General features: G+C 44.5%; 1 protein-coding gene across 1 annotated transcript in view; it reads left to right on the top strand.

Moving 5' to 3' along the window:
• LOC147108084 (ADAMTS-like protein 5) overlaps positions 1 to 26,105 on the top strand; it is a 146,881-nt gene that overhangs the window by 99,651 nt on the left and 21,125 nt on the right. The window contains exons 4-8 of the mRNA XM_086004551.1: positions 3,805 to 3,865; positions 6,731 to 6,839; positions 11,973 to 12,100; positions 15,027 to 15,150; positions 16,741 to 16,824. Coding sequence (XP_085860677.1) covers positions 3,805 to 3,865; positions 6,731 to 6,839; positions 11,973 to 12,100; positions 15,027 to 15,150; positions 16,741 to 16,824 — 506 coding nt within the window. The remainder of the gene's footprint in view (positions 1 to 3,804; positions 3,866 to 6,730; positions 6,840 to 11,972; positions 12,101 to 15,026; positions 15,151 to 16,740; positions 16,825 to 26,105) is intronic.

Genomic DNA, 26,105 nt, shown 5'->3' with positions numbered 1-26,105 from the left:
GTTCTGTATGTTAGTCCAATTAAGTTGCCTGACAGCTACTTACTCCTCTGTGCCACCCCTGGTCTGTTGGTGGCAGTGGAGGGGCAAATTTCTGCCGAAGCGGAACCATTTTCCAGGTGTTGCACGATCTGTGATTGGAACTTTTAAAATATTTACAGGCAGTGAAAAGGGAGCGTTTTTTTCAAATTAGCATTTTTTGAATTGCTTGCTGCAGCTGTGTGTAAGACAGAAATGAAGTACGTTTTTTTTAAAAGGTAGTTTAAAAAAAATAAAAGTCTGGGGAAGTTTGTCCTTTTTATGAGGAGCGATTTCAAGCAAGAGCGAAAGCCTTGTGTGGTCTGCTCGTCTTAATTCAAAGTTACTTCATTCAAATCACTTGTTAATCCAAACTGACATTAGGCGAAAACACCTTCTGTGTTGTTTTATTGAAATTGCTTAAACCTGTTCCGCCATTCAATTAACTCAGGGCTGATCTGGACCTCAACTCCTTTTACCCGACTTAGACCTATATCCTTGGATACCGTTACCCAATAAAAATCTGCCGATCTCAGTCTTTAAAGCTTCAGTTGACCCCCCCAGCCTTCACAGCCTTTAGGGGGTGAGAATTTCACATTTCCACCACCCTTTGTGTGAAAAAGTGCTTCCCGATTTCACTCCTGAGTAATTGTGAGATTATGCCCCCTTGTTCTGGATTCCCCCACATTCTGGATTCCCCCACCAGAGGAAATAGCTTCTCTGTATTTACCCTATCGGATCCTTTTATCATTTTAACAACCTCGATTAGATCGCCCCCTCAACCTTCAAAACTCAAGAAAATTGACTTTGAATTAACAGGAGTATACTGTACGTAAGGAAGCTATTCCTACCTGTGCTGACGCTACCTCATCCACTGGAGCTATCTTTTCTAATCCCAATTCGTTGCCCTTTTCCTCGTACCCTTTGACATTTTCTTTCTTAACTTCAACTCAAGTTCAATAGCTTCATATTCGAACAACCCTTTATGAGAAAAAAATTCTCCGCAACACTCCCTTTATGCTTCTCGCACTAACCCTATTTTTATGCCCTCCTATTACCCAGTCACAGACCTGTGAAAATAACCTTTGATTATTTACCCTATTTTTAACACTTTGTTGTAACAAAATGGTTTAACAACACAAAAGCAATTTGGGTTTGCAGCAGTTTGGGGGGGGGGGGTTGAAAATTTGAATTGGTCTTCAGAGAAATGGATGAGATATTAAGATAGAAGTGTACCACTTTCTAAATGTATATTAAAAAAATAATTCTTGGATGTGAGAGTAGCTGGCAAGGCCGGCATTTATTGCCCATCCCTAGTTGCCCTTGAGAAGGTGGTGGTGAGCCACCTTCTTGAACCGCTGCAGTCCCGTGTGGTGAAGGTGCTCCCAAAGTGCTGTTAGGGAGGGAGTTCCAGGATTTTGACCCAGCAACGATGAAGGAATGGCCGATATATTTCTAAGTCAGGATGGTGTGTGACTTGGAGGTGGTGTTGTTCCCATGCGCCTGCTGCCCTTGTCCTTCTAGGTGGAAGAGGCCGCAGGTTTGGGAGGTGCTGCTGAAGAAGCCTTGGCGAGTTGCTGCAGTGCGTCTTGTAGATGGTACACACTGCAGCCACGGTACGCCGGTAGTGGAGGGAGTGAATGGTTAAGGTGGTGGATGGGGTGCCAATCAAGCGAACTGCTCATGGATTCCCAGTCCTACTAGTTTAAAGGAATAGTCTGTGTGGAATTACCTGATCTCAGCTGGGACAGTGGTTAAGATGCTATAATTGACCTCAGTGCCCTGGATTGCGGGGGGGGGGAGCGGAAATCAGCCACAGTTCCAGTTCCTGATCCTTATCCAATGAAGAATGGCTCCTTGTACAAGTTGCCAAAGTGTGGTCAGTGTCCGTGTAGCTGAACCCCATCAGGAGAGGAGCAAGGTAACTGGAAAGTGACATTCTTAAACTACCTAATGCATCAGCCACAGGTACAACTCCAGGCTTTTCCAATCTCCAGAATTTCAGTAGACTGAAGTCACAGCAGAGCCCTGCGACTTTTGGGTTAACTGTGGCTCAAATTGTTTTATAGCACGGAAGTATAAGCTGAGGAATAAACCTAAATTACCTACTTTGTTGTTTCCCGGAGGAAGCAGTGATGATTTCAGTGATTAATCAACTGGTTAATATCCCTTTGGAAAACCATTCAAAATGTGCACATCATTTCCTTCAATAACATCTGCAAAAATAGTTATCTGCAACTTTTTATGAATGTGGTGGAGAGAAATGTATAACCAGAGGGATCATTCTCAATGGAAACGTTCGTGGAATTAGCAAAAAGTTCTTAAAGGGGTAATGTCACCAGAGAACGACCTTCGCTGAAGTCTTGTGCTGGCTACCTGGCACCGTTTGATGCCATAGCTAATGTTGTACCTGCTTTGGAGCACATTTTTCATAATGGAATTTTAATTTGGGATTTTGAAATGACAATGAAAGTGAGCTCCCTCCAAGGTGGCGCATATTTAAGGTGTCAGCTGTGGCTCAGTGGGTAGCACCCTGGCCTCTGAGTCAGAAGGTAGTGGGTTCAAGTCCCACTCCAGAGACTTTAAGCACAAAAGTCTAGGCTGACACTCCAGTGCAATGCTGAGGTGCTGTCTTTCAGAATATATATTAAACCAAAGCCCTGTCTGCTCTCTCAGGTGCATGTAAAAGACCCCATGACACTATTTTGAAGAAGAGCAGAGGAGTTATCCCCGGTGTCCTGGCCAATATTTATCCCTCAACCAACATCACTAAAAACAGATTATCTGGTCATTATCACATTGCTGTTTGTGGGAGCTTGCTGTGTGCAAACTGGCTGCTGCGTTTCCTACATTACAACAGTGACTACACTTCAAAAGTGCTTTAAAGCGCTTTGGGATGTCCTGAGGTTGTGAAAGGTGCTATATAAATGCAAGTCTTTCTTTCTGTGCTATTCATTGATCTTAAGCTAGGCTGGGCAGCCAGGGCGCTGAGCAAAGCAAGGGGGGGGGGCGGTGGGAAATCAACTACAAGTGATCGCTATCCAATGATTCTTTGCTGAGAAATGTGTGTGTGGATAGAGGATAGAATTGGAGTTTTGTGTACTGTCCCTCAGGAGTGACTAACTCTCAGACAGTCAAAATCTAGAGTCACATGAAGAATAGCCACCTGAGGGACGTATCTGAGTGGATGGAACCCAGGACTGTGATGGCCCCGCAAGGTTGAATAGCTCAGATATACACTGTCCAGGGTCACATATGAAGAATGGGCACTTGGATAAGGTACCAGAGCATGTTTGGCATCTGTGGTGGAACCTCAATCCCAGCATGAGCCATCGCCTTCAGGAGGAGAGAGGAGAAAAACTCTGGCCTCTTGCGAAGTTCTGATTTTCATCGCGCCACCATTGGCTGCCGTGCCTTCAGCTGCCAAGGCCCTAAACTCTGGAATTCCCCGGCTAAATCTCCTCGCCTCTCTACCTCCTTTAAGAAGCTCCATAAATCTCTTTGACCAAGCTTTTGGTTACCTGTCCTAATATCTCCTTATGTGGCTCGGTGTCAAATTTTGTTTGAAGACACTCCTGTGAAGCGCCTTGCGATGTTTTACTACATTAAATGCGCTATATAAATGCAAGTTGTAGTTGTTGTTGTCATGTCATTCTAAACCGCTGCTCCATGAGAGAATTTGTCAAGGTGACAACACGATAGTTAAAGGTTTGGTTTTGGTACAGAAATATGACTGTGCTCTTTCAATGAATCAAATAGGCCCTCAGTTTGTTTGTTTTCAATTGTCAGGTTCTCTAATACAGAGGGTTGTCCAGGCGATCAGAGGCAGTACAGAGTGTGTAACGTTCTGGTGAGCACATTTCTAATGGGACATTTTCAGCACTGAATGCTCTTCACATCTTTCAAAAGGACTCCATCCCAATTTATTTATTTATTTATCCAAAACTCTGCTGTCCGTATCTTATCCCACACCATCGCGTTCACCTATCACCCCCTCCTTGATAAAATTCTTATCCTCTTGTTTCAATTCCTTAATGGCTTCGCCCCTTCCTATCTCTGTAACCTCCTCCAATCCTACAACACTCTCCACCCACCCCGCCCGAACTCTCCACTCACAGCCAGTATAACTCTCATAACGTCGCCACCGGAGACTCCCAGGGGGGAGAAATTCAGTTGTTTGCGCCTCCCGTTAGCACCTTAAGAGGGCGCTAATGGGGCACAAAGCAACTAGCGCCCAGGCGTGGCGATGTTGGCGCCGCTCGCGAAATTAACTAGACATTTTGCAGTGGCGCTAAACACTACCGCCACGATCTCCTGCGCCGGCAGATTGTGACGTCAGTCGAGTGCGCAACGCACCGTTAGCGCACCGGACCGGATATTGAGTGGCGCCCCCTGCCTTACCACCTGCCGCTAGCAACAACGGGTTGAGGGGAGCGTTTTGCAGTCAGAAAGGGACTGGGGGAGCGCTATTTAAAGGCGACCGCTTCCTGCCTTTTTTTGTCGGTGACATTTTTGCACCACGCATTCTGAGAGGGAGAGAGACTTCTGGAGAGATTCAACGCTGTGTGAAGGAGTTTTGGGTACTGAGCAGCACTTTGCAGGTTTATTTTGATTTGCCCTTCCTTGCTTCGCCAGCGCTCTGAGGTAGCGCCTCGCTCCTCGGCCTTTGCGCCTTAAGACAGGTGTGAAGCGCCTGATTTAGCGCTCCAATCACCTCCAAGGGCGATAAAAGCCAAGTTTGCTGTCGGAGGCGATTATTAGCGCCAGGCGCTAAACTTTGCGCACGGCCGATAATGGCGCCCCAAACGGGGCGATACTGAATTTTTCCCCCCAAGGATCTATCCTTGGCCCCTCCTCTTCCTCACCTACATGCTGTCCCTTGGCAATATTATCCGCAGGCCTGAGGTCAATTTCCACATGTACGCTGACTACGCCTAGCTCTACCGCTCCACCACCTCTCTCAACCCCTCCACTGCTCTGTGCTGTCAGACTGCTTGTCCGTCATCCAATTTTGGATGAGCCGCAATTTCCCCCAGCGCAAAATTGGGAGGACCAAAGCCGTCATTTTTGGCCATCGCCACAAACTCCATATCCTTGCCAGTGACTCTATCTCCCATCCCGGCCGCAGTCTCATGCTGAACCAAACTGTTCTCAGCCTTGGTGTCCTTTACAATGCCAAGCTAGGCTTCTACCTCCATAACATCTCCCACCTCCGACCCTATTCCAGCCCATCTGCCGCTGAAAATCTCATCCATGCCTTTGTCACCTCCAGGCTTAACAATTCCAAAGCTGTTCTGGCCACTTCCCATCCTCCACCCTCCGTACACTTCTGTTTATCCGTATCCTATCCCGCACCAAATCCCATTCATCCATCACCCCTGTCCTTGCTGCCGTACATTGTTCCCAGTCCGCTAACACTTTAAATTTAAAATTCTCATCTCCATGTTATCCCTCCATGGACTTCCACTGTTTTTAGCCTTCCACCATTTAGAAAGTACCTTGTTCTATCCTTTTTAGGTCCAAAGTGGATGACTTCACATTTGCCTACATTGAAATCCATTTGCCAACGTTTTGCCCATTCACATAATCTGTTGCTATCCCTTTGTAATTTTATGCTTCCATCTACACTGCCTACAATGCCACCTATCTTTGTGTCATCGGCACAAAGTGTGTGGAGTTTGCACATTCTCCCCGTGTTTGCGTGGGTTTCCTCCGGGTGCTCCGGTTTCCTCCCACAGTCCAAAGATGTGCGGGTTAGGATGATTGGCTATGATAAATTGACCCTTAGTGTTAGGGGGATTAAATACGTGGGGTTACGGGGATAGGGTGGGATATGTGTTGGTGTAGGGGTTACGGGGATCGGGTGGGATATGTGTCGGTGCAGGCTCGATGGGCCGAAATGGCCTCTATCTGCACTGTGGGGTTTCTGTGATTCTGTGATTCTGTGATCGGCAAATTTGGATATATGACTTTCTATGCCACCATCTAAGTCGTTAATAAATACTGTGAATAGTTGAGGCCTCAACAGATCCCTGCGCGACACCTCTAGTCACTTCCTGCCTGCCCATTATCCCTACTGCCTGTCTCCTGCCACTTAGCTAATTTCCTAACCAGGTCAATAATTTGCCCTCAATTCCATGGGCTTCTACCTTAGTTAACAGTCTCTTAAGTGGGACTTTATCAAATGCCTTCTGGAAGTCCATATAAATAACATCCATAGACATTCGCCTGTCCACTACTTTAGTCACCTCTTCAAAAAATTCAATCAATCAAGTTCGTCAGGCATGACCTACCTTTCACAAATCCTTGCTGGCTCTCTCTGATCCACTGAAAATTTGCAAGGTGTTCGGTCAAACAATTATAGACTCTAGCAATTTCCCGACAACAGATGTTAGGCTAACTGGTCTATAATTCCCTGGATTCCCCCCTCACCATTTTTAAATGCGGAGTGACATGCCTTCTCCACCCTCCTGTCCACCTCCCTCTTCCATTAAGACCCTCCTTAAAATCCACCTCTTCAACCCACCTTTTGGTCACCCCTCCTATTATTTCCTTCTTTGGCTTGGCGTCCATTTTTGTTTTGATTACGCCTTTGTGAATTGCTTTGGACGTTTTTTCTATGTTAAATGTGCTGCATAAATGCAAGTTGTTTTTACTGTGCGTGTTTGTGACCAGGTCTCTGTTAGTGATTTAAGCGTCGACACAATTTTCACAGGACTGCCCTCCAGGATCCGTTGATTTCCGAAAGATTCAGTGTTCACTTTATAACAACAAACCACTCCAGGGCAATATGGTGAACCACCAGTGGCTGCCATTCTATGGGGGTAAGTGCAGAACATTCTCCCCAAGTACGGCACAGTGGAATCACTGGGATCCAAGTGATGTGAACTTAGGCGCTAATTCAATTGGCACTAATTCAGTTCCTCTTGTTTAGAAGGGCAGAGAATTATACAGCTTGTGTAATGTTCTGAGGTTGCCGGTGGGTTATGATAACATGTTATCAGAACAATGGGAGCGCTTGATACTGCACCTATCAGAAACCCTGTACACCTAATCTAGTGTACAAATAATAATGATTTAACTCTTTAACTCCCGCATACCTAATCTAGTGTACAAATAACAATGATTTAACTCTTTAACTCCTGTATACCTAACCTAGTGTACAAATAACAATGATTTAACTCTTTAACTCCTGTATACCTAATCTAGTGTACAAATAACAATGATTTAACTCTTTAACTCCCGTATACCTAATCTAGTGAACAAATAACAATGATTTAACTCTTTAACTCCTGTATACCTAATCTAGTGTACAAATAACAATGATTTAACTCTTTAACTCCCGTATACCTAACTAGTGTACAAATAACAATGATTTAACTCTTTAACTCCTGTATGCCTAATCTAGTGTTCAAATAACAATGATTTAACTCTTTAACTCCTGTATGCCTAATCTAGTGTACAAATAACAATGATTTAACTCTTTAACTCCCGTATACCTAACTAGTGTACAAATAACAATGATTTAACTCTTTAACTCCTGTATACCTAATCTAGTGTACAAATAACAATGATTTAACTCTTTAACTCCTGTATACCTAATCTAGTGTACAAATAACAATGATTTAACTCTTTAACTCCTGTATGCCTAATCTAGTGTACAAATAATAATGATTTAACTCTTTAACTCCTGTATACCTAACTAGTGTACAAATAACAATGATTTAACTCTTTAACTCCTGTATGCCTAATCTAGTGTACAAATAATAATGATTTAACTCTTTAACTCCTGTATGCCTAATCTAGTGTACAAATAACAATGATTTAACGCTTTAACTTCTGTACACCTAATCTAGTGTACAAATAATAATGATTTAACTCTTTAACTCCTGTATACCTAACTAGTGTACAAATAACAATGATTTAACGCTTTAACTTCTGTATACCTAATCTAGTGTACAAATAATAATGATTTAACGCTTTAACTTCTGTATACCTAATCTAGTGTACAAATAACAATGATTTAACGCTTTAACTTCTGTATACCTAATCTAGTGTACAAATAACAATGATTTAACTCTTTAACTCCTGTATACCTAATCTAGTGTACAAATAACAATGATTTAACTCCTGTATGCCTAATCTAGTGTACAAATAATAATGATTTAACTCTTTAACTCCCGTATACCTAATCTAGTGTACAAATAACAATGATTTAACTCTTTAACTCCTGTATGCCTAATCTAGTGTACAAATAACAATGATTTAACTCTTTAACTCCTGTAAGCCTAATCTAGTGTACAAATAACAATGATTTAACGCTTTAACTTCTGTGCACCTAACTAGTGTACAAATAACAATGATTTAACGCTTTAACTTCTGTACACCTAATTAGTGTACAAATAACAATGATTTAACGCTTTAACTCCTGTATACCTAACTAGTGTACAAATAACAATGATTTAACGCTTTAACTTCTGTATACCTAATCTAGTGTACAAATAACAATGATTTAACGCTTTAACTTCTGTATACCTAATCTAGTGTACAAATAACAATGATTTAACTCTTTAACTCCTGTATACCTAATCTAGTGTACAAATAACAATGATTTAACTCCTGTATGCCTAATCTAGTGTACAAATAATAATGATTTAACTCTTTAACTCCCGTATACCTAATCTAGTGTACAAATAACAATGATTTAACTCTTTAACTCCTGTATGCCTAATCTAGTGTACAAATAACAATGATTTAACTCTTTAACTCCTGTAAGCCTAATCTAGTGTACAAATAACAATGATTTAACGCTTTAACTTCTGTACACCTAACTAGTGTACAAATAACAATGATTTAACGCTTTAACTTCTGTACACCTAACTAGTGTACAAATAACAATGATTTAACACTTTAACTCCTGTACACCTAACTAGTGTACAAATAACAATGATTTAACTCTTTAACTCCTGTATGCCTAATCTAGTGTACAAATAATAATGATTTAACTCTTTAACTCCCGTATACCTAATCTAGTGTACAAATAACAATGATTTAACTCTTTAACTCCTGTATGCCTAATCTAGTGTACAAATAACAATGATTTAACTCTTTAACTCCTGTATGCCTAATCTAGTGTACAAATAACAATGATTTAACGCTTTAACTTCTGTACACCTAACTAGTGTACAAATAACAATGATTTAACGCTTTAACTTCTGTACACCTAACTAGTGTACAAATAACAATGATTTAACGCTTTAACTCCTGTATACCTAACTAGTGTACAAATAACAATGATTTGACTCTTTAACTCCTGTATACCTAATCTAGTGTACAAATAACAATGATTTAACTCTTTAACTCCCGTATACCTAATCTTGTGTACAAATAACAATGATTTAACTCTTTAACTCCTGTATACCTAATCTAGTGTACAAATAACAATGATTTAACTCTTTAACTCCTGTATACCTAATCTAGTGTGCAAATAACAATGATTTAACTCTTTAACTCCCGTATACCTAATCTAGTGTACAAATAATAATGATTTAACTCTTTAACTCCTGTATACCTAATCTAGTGTACAAATAACAATGATTTAACTCTTTAACTTCTGTATACCTAATCTAGTGTACAAATAACAATGATTTAACTCCTGTATACCTAATCTAGTGTACAAATAATAATGATTTCACTCTTTAACTCCTGTATACCTAATCTAGTGTACAAATAATAATGATTTAACTCTTTAACTCCTGTATACCTAATCTAGTGTACAAATAATAATGATTTAACTCTTTAACTCCTGTATACCTAATCTAGTGTACAAATAATAATGATTTAACTCTTTAACTCCTGTATACCTAATCTAGTGTACAAATAACAATGATTTAACTCTTTAACTCCTGTATACCTAATCTAGTGTACAAATAATAATGATTTAACTCTTTAACTCCTGTATACCTAATCTAGTGTACAAATAACAATGATTTAACTCTTTAACTCCTGTACACCTAATCTAGTGTACAAATAACAATGATTTATCTCCTGTATACCTAATCTAGTGTACAAATAACAATGATTTAACTCTTTAACTCCTGTATGCCTAATCTAGTGTACAAATAACAATGATTTAACTCTTTAACTTCTGTATACCTAATCTACTGTACAAATAACAATGGTTTAACTCTTTAACTCCTGTACGCCTAATCTAGTGTACAAATAATAATGATATTATCCTTAGAAAGAATATATTGACCTTGAAAGGAGTGCAGCACAAATTCGCCAGAATGTTACTAGGGCTCCAAGGAATAAATAATGAGGAGAGATTACATAAATTAGGTTTGTATGTAAAAGGTTAAGAGGTGATTGATTAAGGTTTTTAGGATTTTGAAAGGAATTGATAGGCTAGTTAGAGAGAATTTATTTTCACTAGGGTGAGTCTAGGACAAGGGGAACATAACCTTAAAATCAGAGCCAGGCCGTTCAGGAGAGATGTTAGGAAACACTTCTTCACACAAAGGATGGCAGAAGTGTGGAACTCTCTCCCACAGAAAGCAGTAGCTGCTAGCTCAATTAATAATTTTAAATCTGAGGTCGATAAATTTTTGCTAGCCAAGGGTATTAAGAGATAGGGAGCCAAGGCGCATGATGGAGTTGGGATACAGATCAACCATGATCTCATTGAATGGCAGAACACGCTTGCAGGACTCAATGGCCTCCTCCTGTTCCTAATGTTCCTAACTCCTGTACACCTACTCCAGTGTGCAAGTGACAATGATACAACTCCTGTACACATAGTGGTTAAAATGTCCCATTCTTATGAATAGTCATACACCAAAACCGGGGTTAAATTATCGCATGTAGATTAACTCGGTGGTAGTCAAAGAGGTGGAGAAACTAACAGATGAGCTGCCCCTAGTAGCTGTGTACGTTACACTTATCTAAGTTACAGCTGCGTCATTCGGACCAACAATTCTTCTCCAGTGAGATCATAAATGTGTCAGCGAAGGTTTCCTCTGTTCATTATCTCTAGCAAGATTGTAAGCTCATTATAAAAGAACGTGTTTATGATTTTGCAAGAAATACGCCACAGGGGAAATCTTTACAGACACATTTACGATGTTGGAACGTGCAATGACCAGGGGAATTCTGACCCCATGAGAAGAGCACAAGGAACAGCAAAGGATGAGCAAAGACCATTTTGAGCCTTCGAAGTTCATCTCTCTTGCGCTCCATCTCACAGCCTAGCAACCAAGTGAATTTTAAACTCTCCTAATGTCTGATTCTGCTACCCTACCCAGGCTGTCTTATGTTCTTAATCCAGTAGCAGGGAAAGATGCGACTGAAGAGCACTCCCAGCAATCTTTGAGCAAATGGCTTTAACTCTCTCAGTGCCAGCACTCATTAAACACAGGAACAACCTTTGCTCCATCCCACTCGAGGGACTTACGCACATAACTCCAGGCTGATGCTCCGGTGCGGTGCTGAGGGAGTGCTGCACTGTCGGAGGTGCCGTCTTTCGGACAAGACGTTAAACCGAGGCCCCGTCTGCTCTCTCACAGGTGGACGTAAAAGATCCCACGGCAGTATTTCGATAGAAGAGCAGGGGAGTTATCCCCAGTGTCCTGGCCAATATTTCTCCCTCAACTAACATAACAAAAACAGATTATCTGGTCATTATTACATTGCTGTTTCTGGGAGCTTGCTGTGCGCAAATTGGCTGCCGCGTTTCCCGCATTACAACAGTGGCTACACTTCAAAAGTATTTCATTGGCGGTAAAACGCTTTGGGACGTCCGGTGGTCGTGAAAGGCGCGATAGAAATGCAAGTCTTTCTTTCTTTCTATCACTGACCAATCTGCGGTAGTGAGTTTGAATTAGTGCATTACTGTTGTCGATAGAGGTTTATATGGGTTTGAACCTTGACCCTTGCTGTCTTATTCTTCTTTCTCACAGCTCACAATCAATGTGACCTCAACTGCCTAGCCAAAGGAAAGAATTTCTACTACATGTTCGGTCGAGTTCTGGACGGGACAAAGTGTAGCCCTGACTCGTCGGATATGTGTATCAGTGGGCAATGTCTGGTGAGCAATTTCCCAGAAAACAATATAAATGGCAAACCGATTATCGTGAACAAATTGAATAAACAGCTAACTGCTCCCCCCTCCCACCGGCAGCAATGTTCCTTGTAAGCCGCGAGCGACAATCGGGCAGGCACCGTGCAGGCCACTCGCGAGCTGTGCGTATTTAAGATACCGGGCACGCACAGAAAATTTAAAGGGACTGCGCACAAAAAGAAATTTAGAGGGAACATTGCGCGGCAGCTGATGTGATGGAGGACAACCAAGTTTAGTTTTTGTCAGTGGAACATCAGTAGTGCGGACTGCTGGAGAATACAGGGGAGGTGCACCCAGAGTAAATGCCACTGCCAAAGTCCGTAATGATCACAGTTTAAAACTGCCATTGTGGCCAATGGTAGGTGTCATGAATCTTACCACTCATGTAGAAATGACTCATGAAGTAACACTGGGCAGCCAGTTGGTGGTGCCGTCCAAGGAAAGTATAAATACTCGGGCGTGGGCCCAGCTTGCTCAGGGCGTTTTTGTAACCAGGAACTAGTGATGTAACTAGAATCTCATGGTTGTGAAACAGTTGATTAAAGCCTTGTTTTATACTCCAACCAAGTGCTTAGTAGTTTTCTTATGTCAGTAGGATATATCATTTCTGTGCTTCTTCCCTGACAGCCAATGGCATGGCATTGTTTTCAAAGCTTGTTACTGACTTACCTGGAAACTCCCCAACAAAATAACATCTTGAAAACACTCAAGGGGCTGACTGAGGTCCCCGCTCCTGACTATATGGGGGGGTAATTTTGACTTCGGGCGATAGTGTGCAAAGGGCGATATCGATTCAGCCGCCCGTTGTACATCCCTCCCAATTTTCATTTCCGTTTAGGCCAATTGAAATGAAAATCGAGAGATGTACAATGGGCGGCTGAGTCGACATCGACAGCGGCCACTTGACACTATCGCCCAGAGCCAAAATCACCCAGACCCAAAAGAACCAGACTAGGACAGAATCGGGCACAGCTGTGATGCCCCTCACAGTCGATTAACCTGCTGACACTCACATGTGATCTCTTGGGTGAGGCATCAGAGAGCTGTTGGCTTCTGTGGAAAAATATCACAGCAAGAAGAAAAGGAGATGGGGAGAAAATAAAATTAACAGAAATAGAAGGAAAGATATATGTATACATAACAAAAATCAATGGAGCAATGTAGGAGTTAATATCTACATAATGGTCCTTTATCTGAGGCGTTTTGTTAGCCTGGGGAAAGAAGCAGATTCTTGTACGGATAGTACAGAATATCCGCTAAGGGCTGATTTCAAAGTCGCTAACACCATTAAGGTTTTATTAATCTGTTATGGGGTACCGACAATACAACTGTAGTGTCAGCGTGAAGTGGTTTCACTTCTTCTTCTTAGGCAGTCCCTCGGAACCGAGGATGACTTGCTTCCACACTAAAAATGAGTTCTCAGGTGACTGATGAGTCCAATGCGGGACCTACAGCCTCTGTCACAGGTGGGGCAGACGGTGGTTGAAGGGGCGGGTGGGTGGGGTGCTTGGGTTGACGTGCGCTCCTTGGGATATAGCTGTGTGTGTTTTTTTCTCATAGAACCAGCAAATCTCAAAGTAAAGGTTGCCGTTCGGTGTGCAGAATTCTGTTTGTCTTTCCTTTCTGAAGTGACACATTTATTTGCCTATGTTTATCTATATATTTTACTACTTTTATGCGAAAACATTTTATTGTTTGCTAAAATGCTTTAATACACATGATCAAAAAGCTTCAAACATTATAATTCAAAACTTTTTTTAAGGGACTGCTAACTAATGTTCCAGTTACTTTCCCGTCCCGTATCCCTTAAGGCCCTGTCTCGCAAAGTTCTACAGGCCCGCACACCCCTCCTGTATCTTGCTCAGCTGGCCAATATGCAAGTCTAGACAGAGCGTGCCAGCGGGCTATTCAGCACAGCCAAAGCAAATCATGTCTTTGCCAGGACTGACTGAACAACAGCCCAGGAAGCGGGGCTGTTTTTTTTTCCCAAGGGTGCTAATGCCAGTTGTAGCACCCTACCCACTGCCGCCCTGGCTGAGAGCAGCCATCACCGCACATGCCAGAGGCGGGTCTGTGTGATTGAGTTCCACGGAAGGCATTGCATTTCCAATGTAATCATCAGCAGAGAGCCTAAAGGGTCAGCCGTGTTCAGCTGGTAGCGCTCTCGCCTCTGAGTCAGAAGGTTATGGGTTCAAGTCCCACTCTAGTGACTTGCGCACAAACATCTAGGCTGACACTCCCAGTGCAGTGCTGAGAGGGTGCTGCACTGTCGGAGGGCGCTGCCTTTCGGAAGACATGCTAAACCGAGGCCCAGTCTGCTCTCTCAGGTGGACGTAAAAGATCCTATGGCTCTATTTCGAAGAAGAGCAAGGGGAGCTATCCCTGGAATTCTGGCCAATATTTATCCCTCAATCCCACATCACTAAAAAACAGATTATCTGGTCATTATCACAGGGCTGTTTGTGGGAGCTTGCTGTGCGCAAATTGGCTGCCGCTGTTGCCTACATTACAGCAGTGACTACACTTCAAAAAGTACTTCATTGGCTGTAAAGTGCTTTGGGACGTCCTGGGGTCATGAAAGGCGCTATATAAATGCAAGTCTTTCTTTCTAAACTGGATTGGATTCTGGAGCCCTTCCTGCTCCTGTCATTCTGCCTGAAAGGGTGGTAGAGGCAGGAACCCTCATAACGTTCAAGAAGCATTTAGATGAGCACTTGAAACACCATAGCATACAAGGCTATGGACCAAGTGCTGGAAAATGGTATTAGAGTAGACAGGGCTTGATGGCCGGCGCGGACATGATGGGCCGAAGGGCCTCTTTCTGTGCTGTATAACTCTATGACTCTATGGATGTGAGTGTGTGGTTTTTCTTTCCCTTCCTCTTGCTTTTCAGAAAGTAGGTTGTGACAGTGTCCTCGGCTCGAAGGCCAGAACGGATGTCTGCGGGGTTTGCGGTGGACGGAATGACTCCTGCGTCCTGGTTCGGAGAGTCTACCGATCAACGTTCCTCTCCTCTGGTGATTGCCCTGCCATTCTCGATGGGTGAATGCCTTGTGCCTTGACTAAAGCATGAACCAGAATTCCCGTCAGCGCCAGTAGTCCGCGATACCGCGAGCAGCGCGCAATAGCTTGCGGGACACAAGAGTAGCAGTGCAGACCCTTTCCGCCAGAGTAAAATTATATATTTTTATCAGGCAAAACTACAGGATGCTGGCAATCTGAATTTTAAAAAAACAGAAAAAAAAGCTGAAAACTCAGAGTCAGTCAACATCTGTGGAGAGTATAAAGACGGGTGGTTGCATTGACCTTCAGGGCACACAGCCTAAACGCCATAACCTTTTCTCTTTACAGATGCTGACTGACCCGCTATGTGTTTCCACTATTTCTAGTTTTTTTCTTTCCACAACAATACTGCCCCTGATGCCAGATTTTCATTGATTATCAGAGCTGATTAGCAGCCAATTATTATTACCTCGGCCACTTAACTCTTAACGTCACACTTTTCCAGAGCAAATGGCGTTTGAAAAATTAGAAAAATTAACTCCCGTTTATTTTTAAATAATATAAAATGGCCTCTTTCGGCAGCATCCCGCTACTCTTTCAAGTTTTACAACGGATAGGTTAACCCAGTGTCCCCCAGCGTTTCTGATTTTAGGCCTGGAGGTGCCTGTCAGCAATGTTTTCAAACATACCTTTAACTTCCTCTTATCAAATCCTTCTCTCCACTATCTTAACAAAGGCAGTAACGTATTTAATATTAAAAAAAAGCTTTTGCACAATCACCGTTTTGGGTGTCCCTTAATAGAAAAGATATGAAGGCCATTGAGAGCGTTCAGGGTAGAATTCAATAGGAGATGTGGAGAGACTGGAGATGCTGGGTTTAGTTCCACTACGAGGAGATTTAATAAAGGCACTTAAAATTATGAGGGGTCTTGATAGGATGAACAGATAAAGACTATTTCCCAATGGTTGGGGTGTTGCTGCAGGGCCATCAATTTAAAATAGTCACTAACAGTGCGAGGAGAGAGGTTAGGAGACATTTCTTTACACAGCGGGTTGTTGGAGCATGGAATGCTTTGCTACAGGGAACGGTTGAGGCAGGGATCATTGCATCTTAGAAGGGAAAATCGGATAAATATTTGAAGCAGAGGGCATTCAGGGCTACGGGGAGAGACTGGGGCAGTGGGATTAGTTTTGAATTGTTTTGCAAAGAGCCAGCACAGACAGGATGTGCTGAATAGTCTCCTTCTGTGCTGCAAGCTTCTGTAGTACGATTTGATAGTTTTATGGTCCTATGGTTCTAATCTATGGTTCTTTGGTTGTATGCTATGGTTTTATAGTTCTATTATTTTATGGTTTTATTCTATAATTCTTTGGTTCTATTCTATGATGTTATGATGTCCCCAACAGGAATTTCCAGGTTTCGTTTTTTTATTATTCAGATCAGCTGTTCTGTAAAATGCATGTTTAACACTTGTGTCATATATCTTCACTTACTGTATTTTTCTGGATATACAAACTCCAAAATATTGCACAATATAACTTCTGAAATCTCAGTGATGCACTTGGTAAGGGAATTAATGAGTATTTTTTCTAACTAATCTTAGGTTACTTCGGTTATAATAACGTGACTGTGATCCCTGCGGGAGCCACTAACATCAAAGTTACAGACAACAGCAGGAACTACCTGGGTAAGTCAACCTCTAAGTTACAAGACTTGCAAGGTTGCTGTAGCAGTACATGTTTAGTTAGCTGCCAATTCCCCTGTGCTATGTTAGCTGATTTCAGCCAGGGCTGCAATTCCAGTGTTGCAATTAGCTCCGGTCCAGGTAGGGGAGAATCAGCCAGGGATCCCACTCTCGACCACTATCTAGCTGACCCCGTTAGGTAAGCACTCACGTGGATGTCAGAGCTCAGCTGTGATGTCCCCATAGTCAAATAACAACAGCAAAACAGACCCACGACACTTCGCAGAGGCGTAATCAGAAATAATTCGATGCCGAGCCCAACAAGGAGATATTGGGAGGAAAATTCAGTTGCTTGCACCTCCCATTAGTGCCTTAAGAGGGCGCTAATGGGACGCAAAGCAACTAGCGCCCGGGCGCGGCGATGTTTGCGCCACTCGCGAAATTAACTAGACATTTTGCAGCGGCGCTAAATACTACCGCCACGATCTCCTGCGCCGGCAGATCATGACGTCAGTCAAGTGCGCAACGCCCTGGTAGCGCCCCGGACCGGATATTGAGTGGCGCCCCCTGCCTTACCGCCTGCCGCTAGCAACGACAGGTTGAGGGGAGCGTTTTGCAGTCAGAAAGGGACTGGGGGAAGCGCTATTTAAAGGTGACCGCTTCCTGCCTTTTTTTGTCGGTGACATTTTTGCACCACGCATTCTGAGAGAGAGAGAGAGACTTCTGGAGAGATTCAACGCTGTGTGAAGGAGTTTTGAGTACTGAGCAGCACTTTGCAGGTTTATTTTGATTTGCCCTTCCTTGCTTCGCCAGCGCTCCGAGGTAGCGCCTCGCTCCTCAGCCTTTGCGCCTTAAGACAGGTGTGATGTGCCTGATTTAGCGCTCCAATCACCTCCAGGGGCGATAAAAGCCAAGTTTGCCGTTGGAGGCAATAATTAGCGCCAGGCGCTAAACTTTGCGCACGGCCGATAATGGTGCCCCAAATGGAGCGATAGTGAATTTTTCCCCCATTAGGAGGGCTGACCAAAAGCATGGTCAAAGAGGCGAGTTTTAGGGAGCGGGAGGTGGAGAGGTGAAGGGGTTTCAGGAAGTTAACCCCAGAGTGTGGGACCTAGGTGACCGAAGGCATGGCCACGAATGGTGGGATGAAAGGAGGGGGTTGCACAACAGGCGAGTGTCGGAGAAACAGAGAATTCAGTGGGGCGATTGTAGGGCTGGCGAAGGCTACAGTTTAGGGAGGGGCGAGTCCATAAAAGGATTTAAACACGAGGATGAGAATTTTAATGGTGGCATTAGGGGACTGGGAGTCAATGTAGACCCTGGCCAACATTTGGCCCTTAGCCAACAACAGGTTTACTGGCCATTCATCTCATTGCTGTTTATGGGATATTGCTGTCTGCACATTGGCTGCTGTGTTTACCTATACACCATCAGTGACTACTCTTCAAAAATAAATTGTTGGTTTTAAAGTTCTTTAGAACATCTCAAGGACATGACAGGTGCTATGTAAATGTAAGTTTGATCTTTTATTAGAAAAAGTACTTTGGTCGGGTGCTGCTAAACTCAGGGAAGAGTTTACAGATATCAGTGAAATAAAATCAATGGGGAAATTTGGTTGCTTTGTGCCTCCCATTAACACCCTAAGAGGGCGCTTACGGGGCGCAAAGCAACTAGCACCTGGGCACGGCGCCGGCAACGCCTCTCGCGAAATTCAGCGGGAGGTTAGCGGCGCTGGTAACCATTAGCGCCCACCGGCACTGCGCCGCTGCCGGTGATGACCTCATCACCGTGCGCAGAGCCCCGCTCGCACCCCGGCCGCGATCTTCAGTAGCACCCCCTGACTTACCGCCGGACGCCATGTCCGACGGAGTCAGGGGGGCCTACCTGTGGCCGGGGCGGCGCTAATTAAAGGCGAGGTGCTGGGCAGGCATTTTTGTTGCTGACCGCCTGCCAGCACCTGCCCCCGTTGCCATCCCCGGCCTCCTCTTCAAACCCCCCCCCCCCGCAGAGTGCCGGCTGTGCTCTGTGAGCCTGGCACTTCTCTTGAGTGCCGGGCTCTTTTACCGGCACTCCGATCCCTGGTGGCCCAGCTGGGCCCCGAGATGCGCTGCGCAAGGCCCCTCCCTTTTAAGAAGGGGAGGAAGGCCTGCAGTACTGCGGCGTGCTGCATGGTGCTGCGGCACGTAGCGCCGCGATATTCCTTTGCAGCGCCCCAAGAGGGAGGCGGGGCGCTTCCAGTAGCACCCCGCTCACCTCTTGGGACGCTACCGATGAATTTCGGCCGTAGGGGTGCTAATTTTTTCGGGGTGCTAAAAGTAGCACCCCGGCGAAGACTCAATTTTTCCCCCAATGCCTCTACAGGAATCTTCAACACATTCAAAACCCACTCCTTGCCTCCCGTCCCATACTAAGTTCCACTCGCCTATCTTCCCAATCCTCACCAACCCGTCCTGGCTCCCCATCCCCAGTGCATTGATTGCAAAATCTTCATCCTCGCTTACAAATCCCTTCAAGGTTTCGCTCCACTCTGCCTCTGCAACCTCATCCAACTCTACATACCAGATCTTCTACACCCTGAGTACCAGGCATCACTATCACTCCCCCAGCCATCGGTGGTAGAGCCTGCCAATATCATGTCCCTACACTTGGATTTCCATTCCTAAATCCCTCCCCCTTCCGACATCTCTCCCCACCTTCAAAAGCCTCATCAGAACCTACCCCTTCAACCATAACTTTCATCAACTCATATAGTCCCTTTATGAAGCACCTTGGGTCATTTCACTATGATGAACATAAGAACATAAGAACTAAGAGCAGGAGTAGGCCATACGGCCCCTCGAGCCTGCTCCGCCATTCAATAAGATCATGGTGGATCTTCGACCTCAACTCCGCTTTCCCGCCCAATCCCCGTATCCCTTGATTCCCTTAGAGTCCAAAAATCTATCGATCTCAGCCTTGAATATATTCAACGACTCATCAACCACAGCCCTTTGGGGCAGAGAATTCCAAAGATTCACAACCCTCTGAGTGAAGAAATTCCTCCTCATCTCGGTCTTAAAAGGCCATCCCCTTATCCTGAGACTATGCCCCCTAGTTCTAGACTCTCCAGCCAGGGGAACCAACCTCTCAGCATCTACCCTGTCAATCCCCCTCAGAATCTTATGCATTTCAATGAGATCACCTCTCATTCTTCCAAACTCCAGAGGGTGAAGGTGCTATGTAAAGGTAAGGTGTATGTCACCAGTCATTAATACTGACTAAAGTAATATGACATTTCCAAGTATATATCAGTGAACTAGCTAATAATGGAGTACATCATGCATTAAGGTTGTTATGCGATAAATAATTTGCAGTTGGGGACAATGTGACATCTTGAAGTGTGGTACAGGAACAATGTTGCAGTAGACAACAGGAAGTGCAGTTCCCTCCCCTGAGGAACAAAATACTTGACTTCCCTATGTTACAAACTGACAACATTAGCATAAACAAGTTTGAGAATCAAGCTATCCTGGGGCTTGAACTTACGACCTCCTAGTTAGAAGTACAACACTCGGCCACATGAGCTATTAGACCACCAAATACAGATAATGTTTTTTTTAGGAAGCAGTAATTAGTGGTTTTTGAAATATATATGATTAATAAGTCAAATTTCTTACTGCCTGAACAAAGGGGCTGTTGTGAGTATATTACAGAGCAGTCAGTGAAATAAATTATCATGCACTGAGTCCCAGAGTCCAGCTCAGTTCCTCGGAAGTTCAGGAGATGCTTCGGAAAAGAAAAAAATCAAGGCTCAGAATTGGTAAACTCTGCTGTAATAATAATAACACTGGAGTTTACAGCTGCCTCGGCCCTAAGCGCTCCCTAATTCCCTCCCTGAGACCTTTCTGCCTCTCTACCTCTCTTTCCTCCTTTAAGACGCTCCTTAAAACCTACCTCTTTGAACAAGCTGCCCTAATATCTCATAGATACATAGAGATAGGAACAGGAGTAGGCCATTCGGCCCTTCGAGCCTGCTCCGCCATTCAATGAGATCATGGCTGATCTTACCAGTTCAGTACCCCGTCCCCGCCTTTTCTCCGTAACCCTTAATCCCCTTAGCCTTCAGAAATATATCCAATTCTCTCTTGAAAATATTTATTGAATTAGCCTTCACAGCCCTCTGTGGCAGGGAATTCCACAGGCTCACCACTCTTTGAGTGAAGAAATTCTTCCTCATCTCTGTTTTAAATGATTTGCCCGCTATTTTTAGACTGTGGCCCCTGGTTCTGTGCTCCCCGGCCATTGGAAACATTCTCTCTGAATTCAGCCTGTCCAGGCCTGCCATAATTTTATATGTTTCGATGGCTCGGTGTCAAATTTTGTTTGATAACGCTCCAGTGAAGTTTACTATGTTAAAGGCGCTGTATAAATGCAAGTTGTTGTTGTTGATATCTGCGATTGCAGTAACTAGTTCCTGAGGTGTTTTGGTGTCGAACAGAAGGGGTTTCTTTTGAATGATGAAACCCAGGTGAAAGACCATAATATAGGACACTCCCCCAAGGTTGGGAAGAGGACAGCAGATGAGATAAATCATGGCGTAGATGACAGCAAGCTTACATTTTTTTTTTTTTAAACCTGAGGATTGTAGGAGGAAGCAAAGATTGAGGTAGGTAAGGAGTGCCACAGTTTTGAGACCCTGGTTAAAGTAGGGGGCTTGTACGATGAGTCTTGGTTTCAAGGCAGATAAATATTTTATCTTTTTACTTGGTAGTTTTTATTTCATTGTGGTAAATAATTCAAAAATATTTTAAAGCTGGGAGTCGTTGAGTATATTCAAGACAGAGATCGATAGATTTTTTTGGACACTATGGGCTGAATTTTACTAACCTCGGCCGGTCCGTGGCGGGCGACGTCGGTGGTGGGTCCCGACCCCACTGCTGGCTCCATCCCGCTGTCTGGAATGAATTTCCCCTGATTGGGCTTGTTAAGCCCGCCCAGCACATTTGCCGGGCCAATTAGAGGAAGTGGGTCTGGTGATGTCATTCATGATGCGTCACCAGTCGGTTTCCTTAAAGGGACCATGGCCAACTTTCTTTTGACCTTTGTGCTGTCACTGTTCTACAGCATTGAGGTGCTGCAAACACTGACAAGCACTGCACAGAGGTGCAGGGCTGCATCCAGGCTCTTCCATATGCTTATGGAGAGAGTCACAGCACGCAGGGAGGTTCTCTTCCCTTCCTATGGGCAGAAGAGACCTCCCCAGGAGATCAACACAGCCTTTGCACATTGCAGAGGAGGACACAAGCAGGGATGTGGTCAGGAGGACCTGGGTGCAGTGCAGCAAACCTTTCAATGATCTCAGTAGATCACGAAACGTTAGTACAAATCCACACTCAACCTCATCCTGCTGTGCCTCTCATCACATCCCCATCACTCTGCCTTCCCTACCCTTCTCCTGCACATCCTTACTCACACCAATTTACCTTGCACCTCCACCCATCCCTCCCTCTCTCTATTTACATTATCACATCCCCATCTCACTAGCCACCCCTCACACTCACCCTCATTGGGCACTTGGGTGTTTTATGCAATGTTCATGTAAAGTCTCTGTTAATGTGGTGTCAAACATTTAAACCTCTATTTCAACAGTTTGCGTTCTTGAACAGATTTGTGTGCACCTTTGGAAGTGGCTTAGTGAGTTGCAGTGAATGGTGAGACATAACGGTACCCTCGCTACCGATCGTGCCCGCTGACCCCCCGCAAAATCCAGCCCTATGGGAATCAAGGGATATGGGGATAGTGCAGGAAAGTGGAGTTGAGGTCGAAGATCAGCCATGATCTTATTGAATGGCGGAGCAGGCTCAAAGGGCCGAATGGCCTACTCCTGCTCCTATTTCTTCTGTTCTTAAAGTATTCGAAGCTTGGTCATTTGATCGGCAAAATATATATTTTTTAATTTGTTTATGGGATGTGGGTGTCGCTGGCAAGGCCTGCATTTATTGCCCATTCCTAATTACCCTTGAGAAGGTGGTGGTGAGCCGCCTTCTTGAACCGCTGCAGTCCGTGTGGTGAAGGTGCTCCCACAGTGCTGTTAGGAAGGGAGTTCCAGGATTTTGACCCAGCGACGATGAAGGTTAATTTGATTTGGTTAATTTGCAATCCGGAACGCCCAGGTGCGAGGAGGTGGTGCTCACAGGGAGTGCAATGGAGGGAATCACGGGCACACAGCCTCTGATTTTAGGTCCATGGGTGTAAATCCACAGCTCACGGCTACAGTTTCCCAGGGTCCACCACCTACTGGGTATACTCTGGATTGTGGAATCACCCCTTTAATATGGACATTAGTTGGATGAAGTTTTCAAATGACCTCCTCGCCTCTCTGGCTGACTAATCACAGGAATCTGTGCTGATGCACCCATCCATCTAGTACTCTGCTGCCCTGAAGTAAGCAATCCCACAAAGCATTTGTAGAGATCAGTAAAAGTTGTTTGTTGTTATTATTGGCCTCTGGTGCCTGCGACTCCTGAGCAATGTCATTAGCTCTTCCCTTCTGATCTTTGTTTCTGAAACTAAACTGCCAAGGACCTTTCAGTGTATTATTAATTTTGAAACACTCATAAAGATCACAAAGCAATTGCAGATGAGGGGAGTGGGGTGAGGCGGCAGGGGGTGGTGGGGGCAGGAGGGCATTAGGCCCATATTGGTCATCCTTCAGACCCATCTATCTCACCCTTCAAACAACAACAACTTATATTTATATAGCGCCTTTAAAGTAGTAAAACATCCCAAGGCGCTGCACAGGAGTATTTTAAGACAACAAATTTGACACCGATCCACATAAGGATAAATTAGGGCAGGTGACCAAAAGCTTGGTCAAAGAGCTAGGTTTTAAGGAGTGTCTTAAAGGAGGAAAAAGAGGTAGCGAGGCGGAGAGGTTTAGGCAGGGAATTCCAGAGCTTAGGGCCCAGGCAACAGAAGGCACGGCCACCAATGGTGGAGCGATTATAATCATGGATGCTCAAGAGAGCAGAATTAGAGGAGCACAGATATCTCGGGGGATTGTGGGGCTAAAGGAGATTACAGAGATAGGAAGGGGCGAGGCCATGGAGGGTTTTGAAAACAAGGATAAGAATTTTGAAATCGAGGCGCTGCTTAACCGGGAGCCAATGTAGGTCAGTGAGCACAGGGGTGATGGGTGAACGGGACTTGGTGCGGGTTAGGACACAGGCAGCCGGGTTTTGGATGACCTCAAGTTTACGTTGGGTGGAATGTGGGAGGCCAGCCAGGAGTGCGTTGGAATAGTCAAGTCTAGAGGTAATAAAGGCATGGATGAGGGTTTCAGCAGCAGATGAGCTGAGGCAAGGGCGGAGACGGGCAATGTTACGGAGGTGGAAGTAGGCGATCTTTGTTATTCTGTGGCTATGTGGTCAGAAGCTCATTTCAGGGTCAACTATGACACCAAGGTTGTGAACAGTGTGGTTCAGCCTCAGACAGATGTTAGAGAGAGGGATGGAGTCAGTGGCTAGGGAACGGAGTTTCTGGCAGGGACCGAAAACAATGGCTTCAGTCTTCCCAATATTTAATTGGAGAAAATTTTTGCTCATCCAAGCAATTTGCTCATCCCTCAACAAGCCAGCATTCTCTTTCAACTGTTAATACATTCTCCTTGGCCTTATAATATTGTGCAACCATCTAAGGTGTTTTTATATTATGGGAGTGCTGACGATGGGAGATACCGCCATTGGTCTTAATCGATTAGCTATCTCATTGGTTGCACTCCACAGTCATAGTAACCCTACGTTTAGGGAACCAACAGCATCACAGGCCCATGAAAATATGGGTGCACGAATGTGCTGTCAGATTAAGGGGGAGAGGGGTTCAATTTTCACTCCCTTCTCCCGGCAGTAACGGCCTCAAAATGGGGTCGGTAGCCTTACCGCGCCGTTACCGCCGGCGATCCGGCTGACTCCATTTGGAAAGGGGCCTACCAGCAGGTGTCCAGAACACCCACCTGTTTCAGGCGATAGGCTCTGATGTAAGAAAACTACTAAGCACTTGGTCTAAGCATTAAACAAAGCTTTAGTCAACTGTTTTACAACATGGAGATCTAGTTGTGTCCTTCACTAGTTCCTGTTAAAGAATGTCCTGAGCAAGCTGGACTCATGCCCAAGTATTTATACTCTCCCTGGACAGCGCCACCAGCAGGCTGCCCAGTATCATTTCATAAGTCATTTCCACATGAATGACAAGATTCATGTCAGGCTTGTTTTAATATTGAACTTGGGGTGCTATGACCTAAATAGGACCCCAATTGCCTTATTAGGTTGGAACCGGGCAAGGCTTCTGACCAGTTCCACGGGCGATGGAACCAAAGAGGCCCACCAAGTGTAAGCGTCGAATTAAGGATCACTCATATTGATTGAACATTGGCCACCCACTGTCAGGACCACAAAGCATTCCCTTTGTTGTGTCAGGACTAATGAGCTAGAGTTTGAAGCAGTTCCAGGTCCCTGCAATGCTATAGTGTAAGTGTGGAATATTGTTTTCATTTTACACTGGTATGAAATCCTGCATCCCCAACGTGGACTGAGAAAATACTGGCAATCCCAAAACATAAGAGGCTGTTTTTTCTCAAGGTTATGTAATTAACTTGGCAGATGGTCTTAATCGATTAGCTAGCTCAGCCAACAGCTTAATTCTTCAGTCCCACGTTCTACATCAATGGCCCCTCTGAGTTATATGGTACATGTTCTAACTTGGCAGACCGAGTGAGCAAAACAATCAGGTAACGGCAGATGGTGAAAGCATTTGGCGAGCACTTGTCACTGGAGTTTGGAGTCTTAATGGCTTTGGTGCAGCTTTAGTGCATTTTCCAATGTTTTAAGTGCAAATGCAGTCGGGAAAAGCGCTTACATAAGAGAACATAAGAAATAGGAGCAGGAGTAGGCCAATCGGCCCCTCGAGCCGGCTCCGCCATTCAGTAAGATCATGGCTGATCTGATCCTAACCTCAAATCTACTTTCACTCTCCATCCCACCCGAACCCATGTGATCTCCCGGGAGAGGCGAAAAACCAGATAAAAAACCCCAATGGCCAATTTGGGATTAAAAAATCTGGGAAATTCCTCTCCGACCCATCTAGGCGATCGAAACTCATCCAGGAGATCACTCTGTCCCTGTATTTCCTGCAGTACTTACCTTCTGTAAGAGGTGATCTCCACCCCAGCCAGGAACAGCCCAATTTACTCTTGAAGGACTCCTAGCTGGCAGCCTGTTCCCGAGGTCTCCACTAATCCCTGTGAATAG

This window comes from Somniosus microcephalus, chromosome 13, assembly GCF_052327205.1.
Source record: "Somniosus microcephalus isolate GS21.2 chromosome 13, FLI_Smic_1.0, whole genome shotgun sequence".
Lineage (NCBI taxonomy): Eukaryota > Metazoa > Chordata > Chondrichthyes > Squaliformes > Somniosidae > Somniosus > Somniosus microcephalus.
The sequence above is the reverse complement of the archived record's forward strand: the minus strand, read 5'-3'. Positions and strand labels throughout refer to the sequence as shown.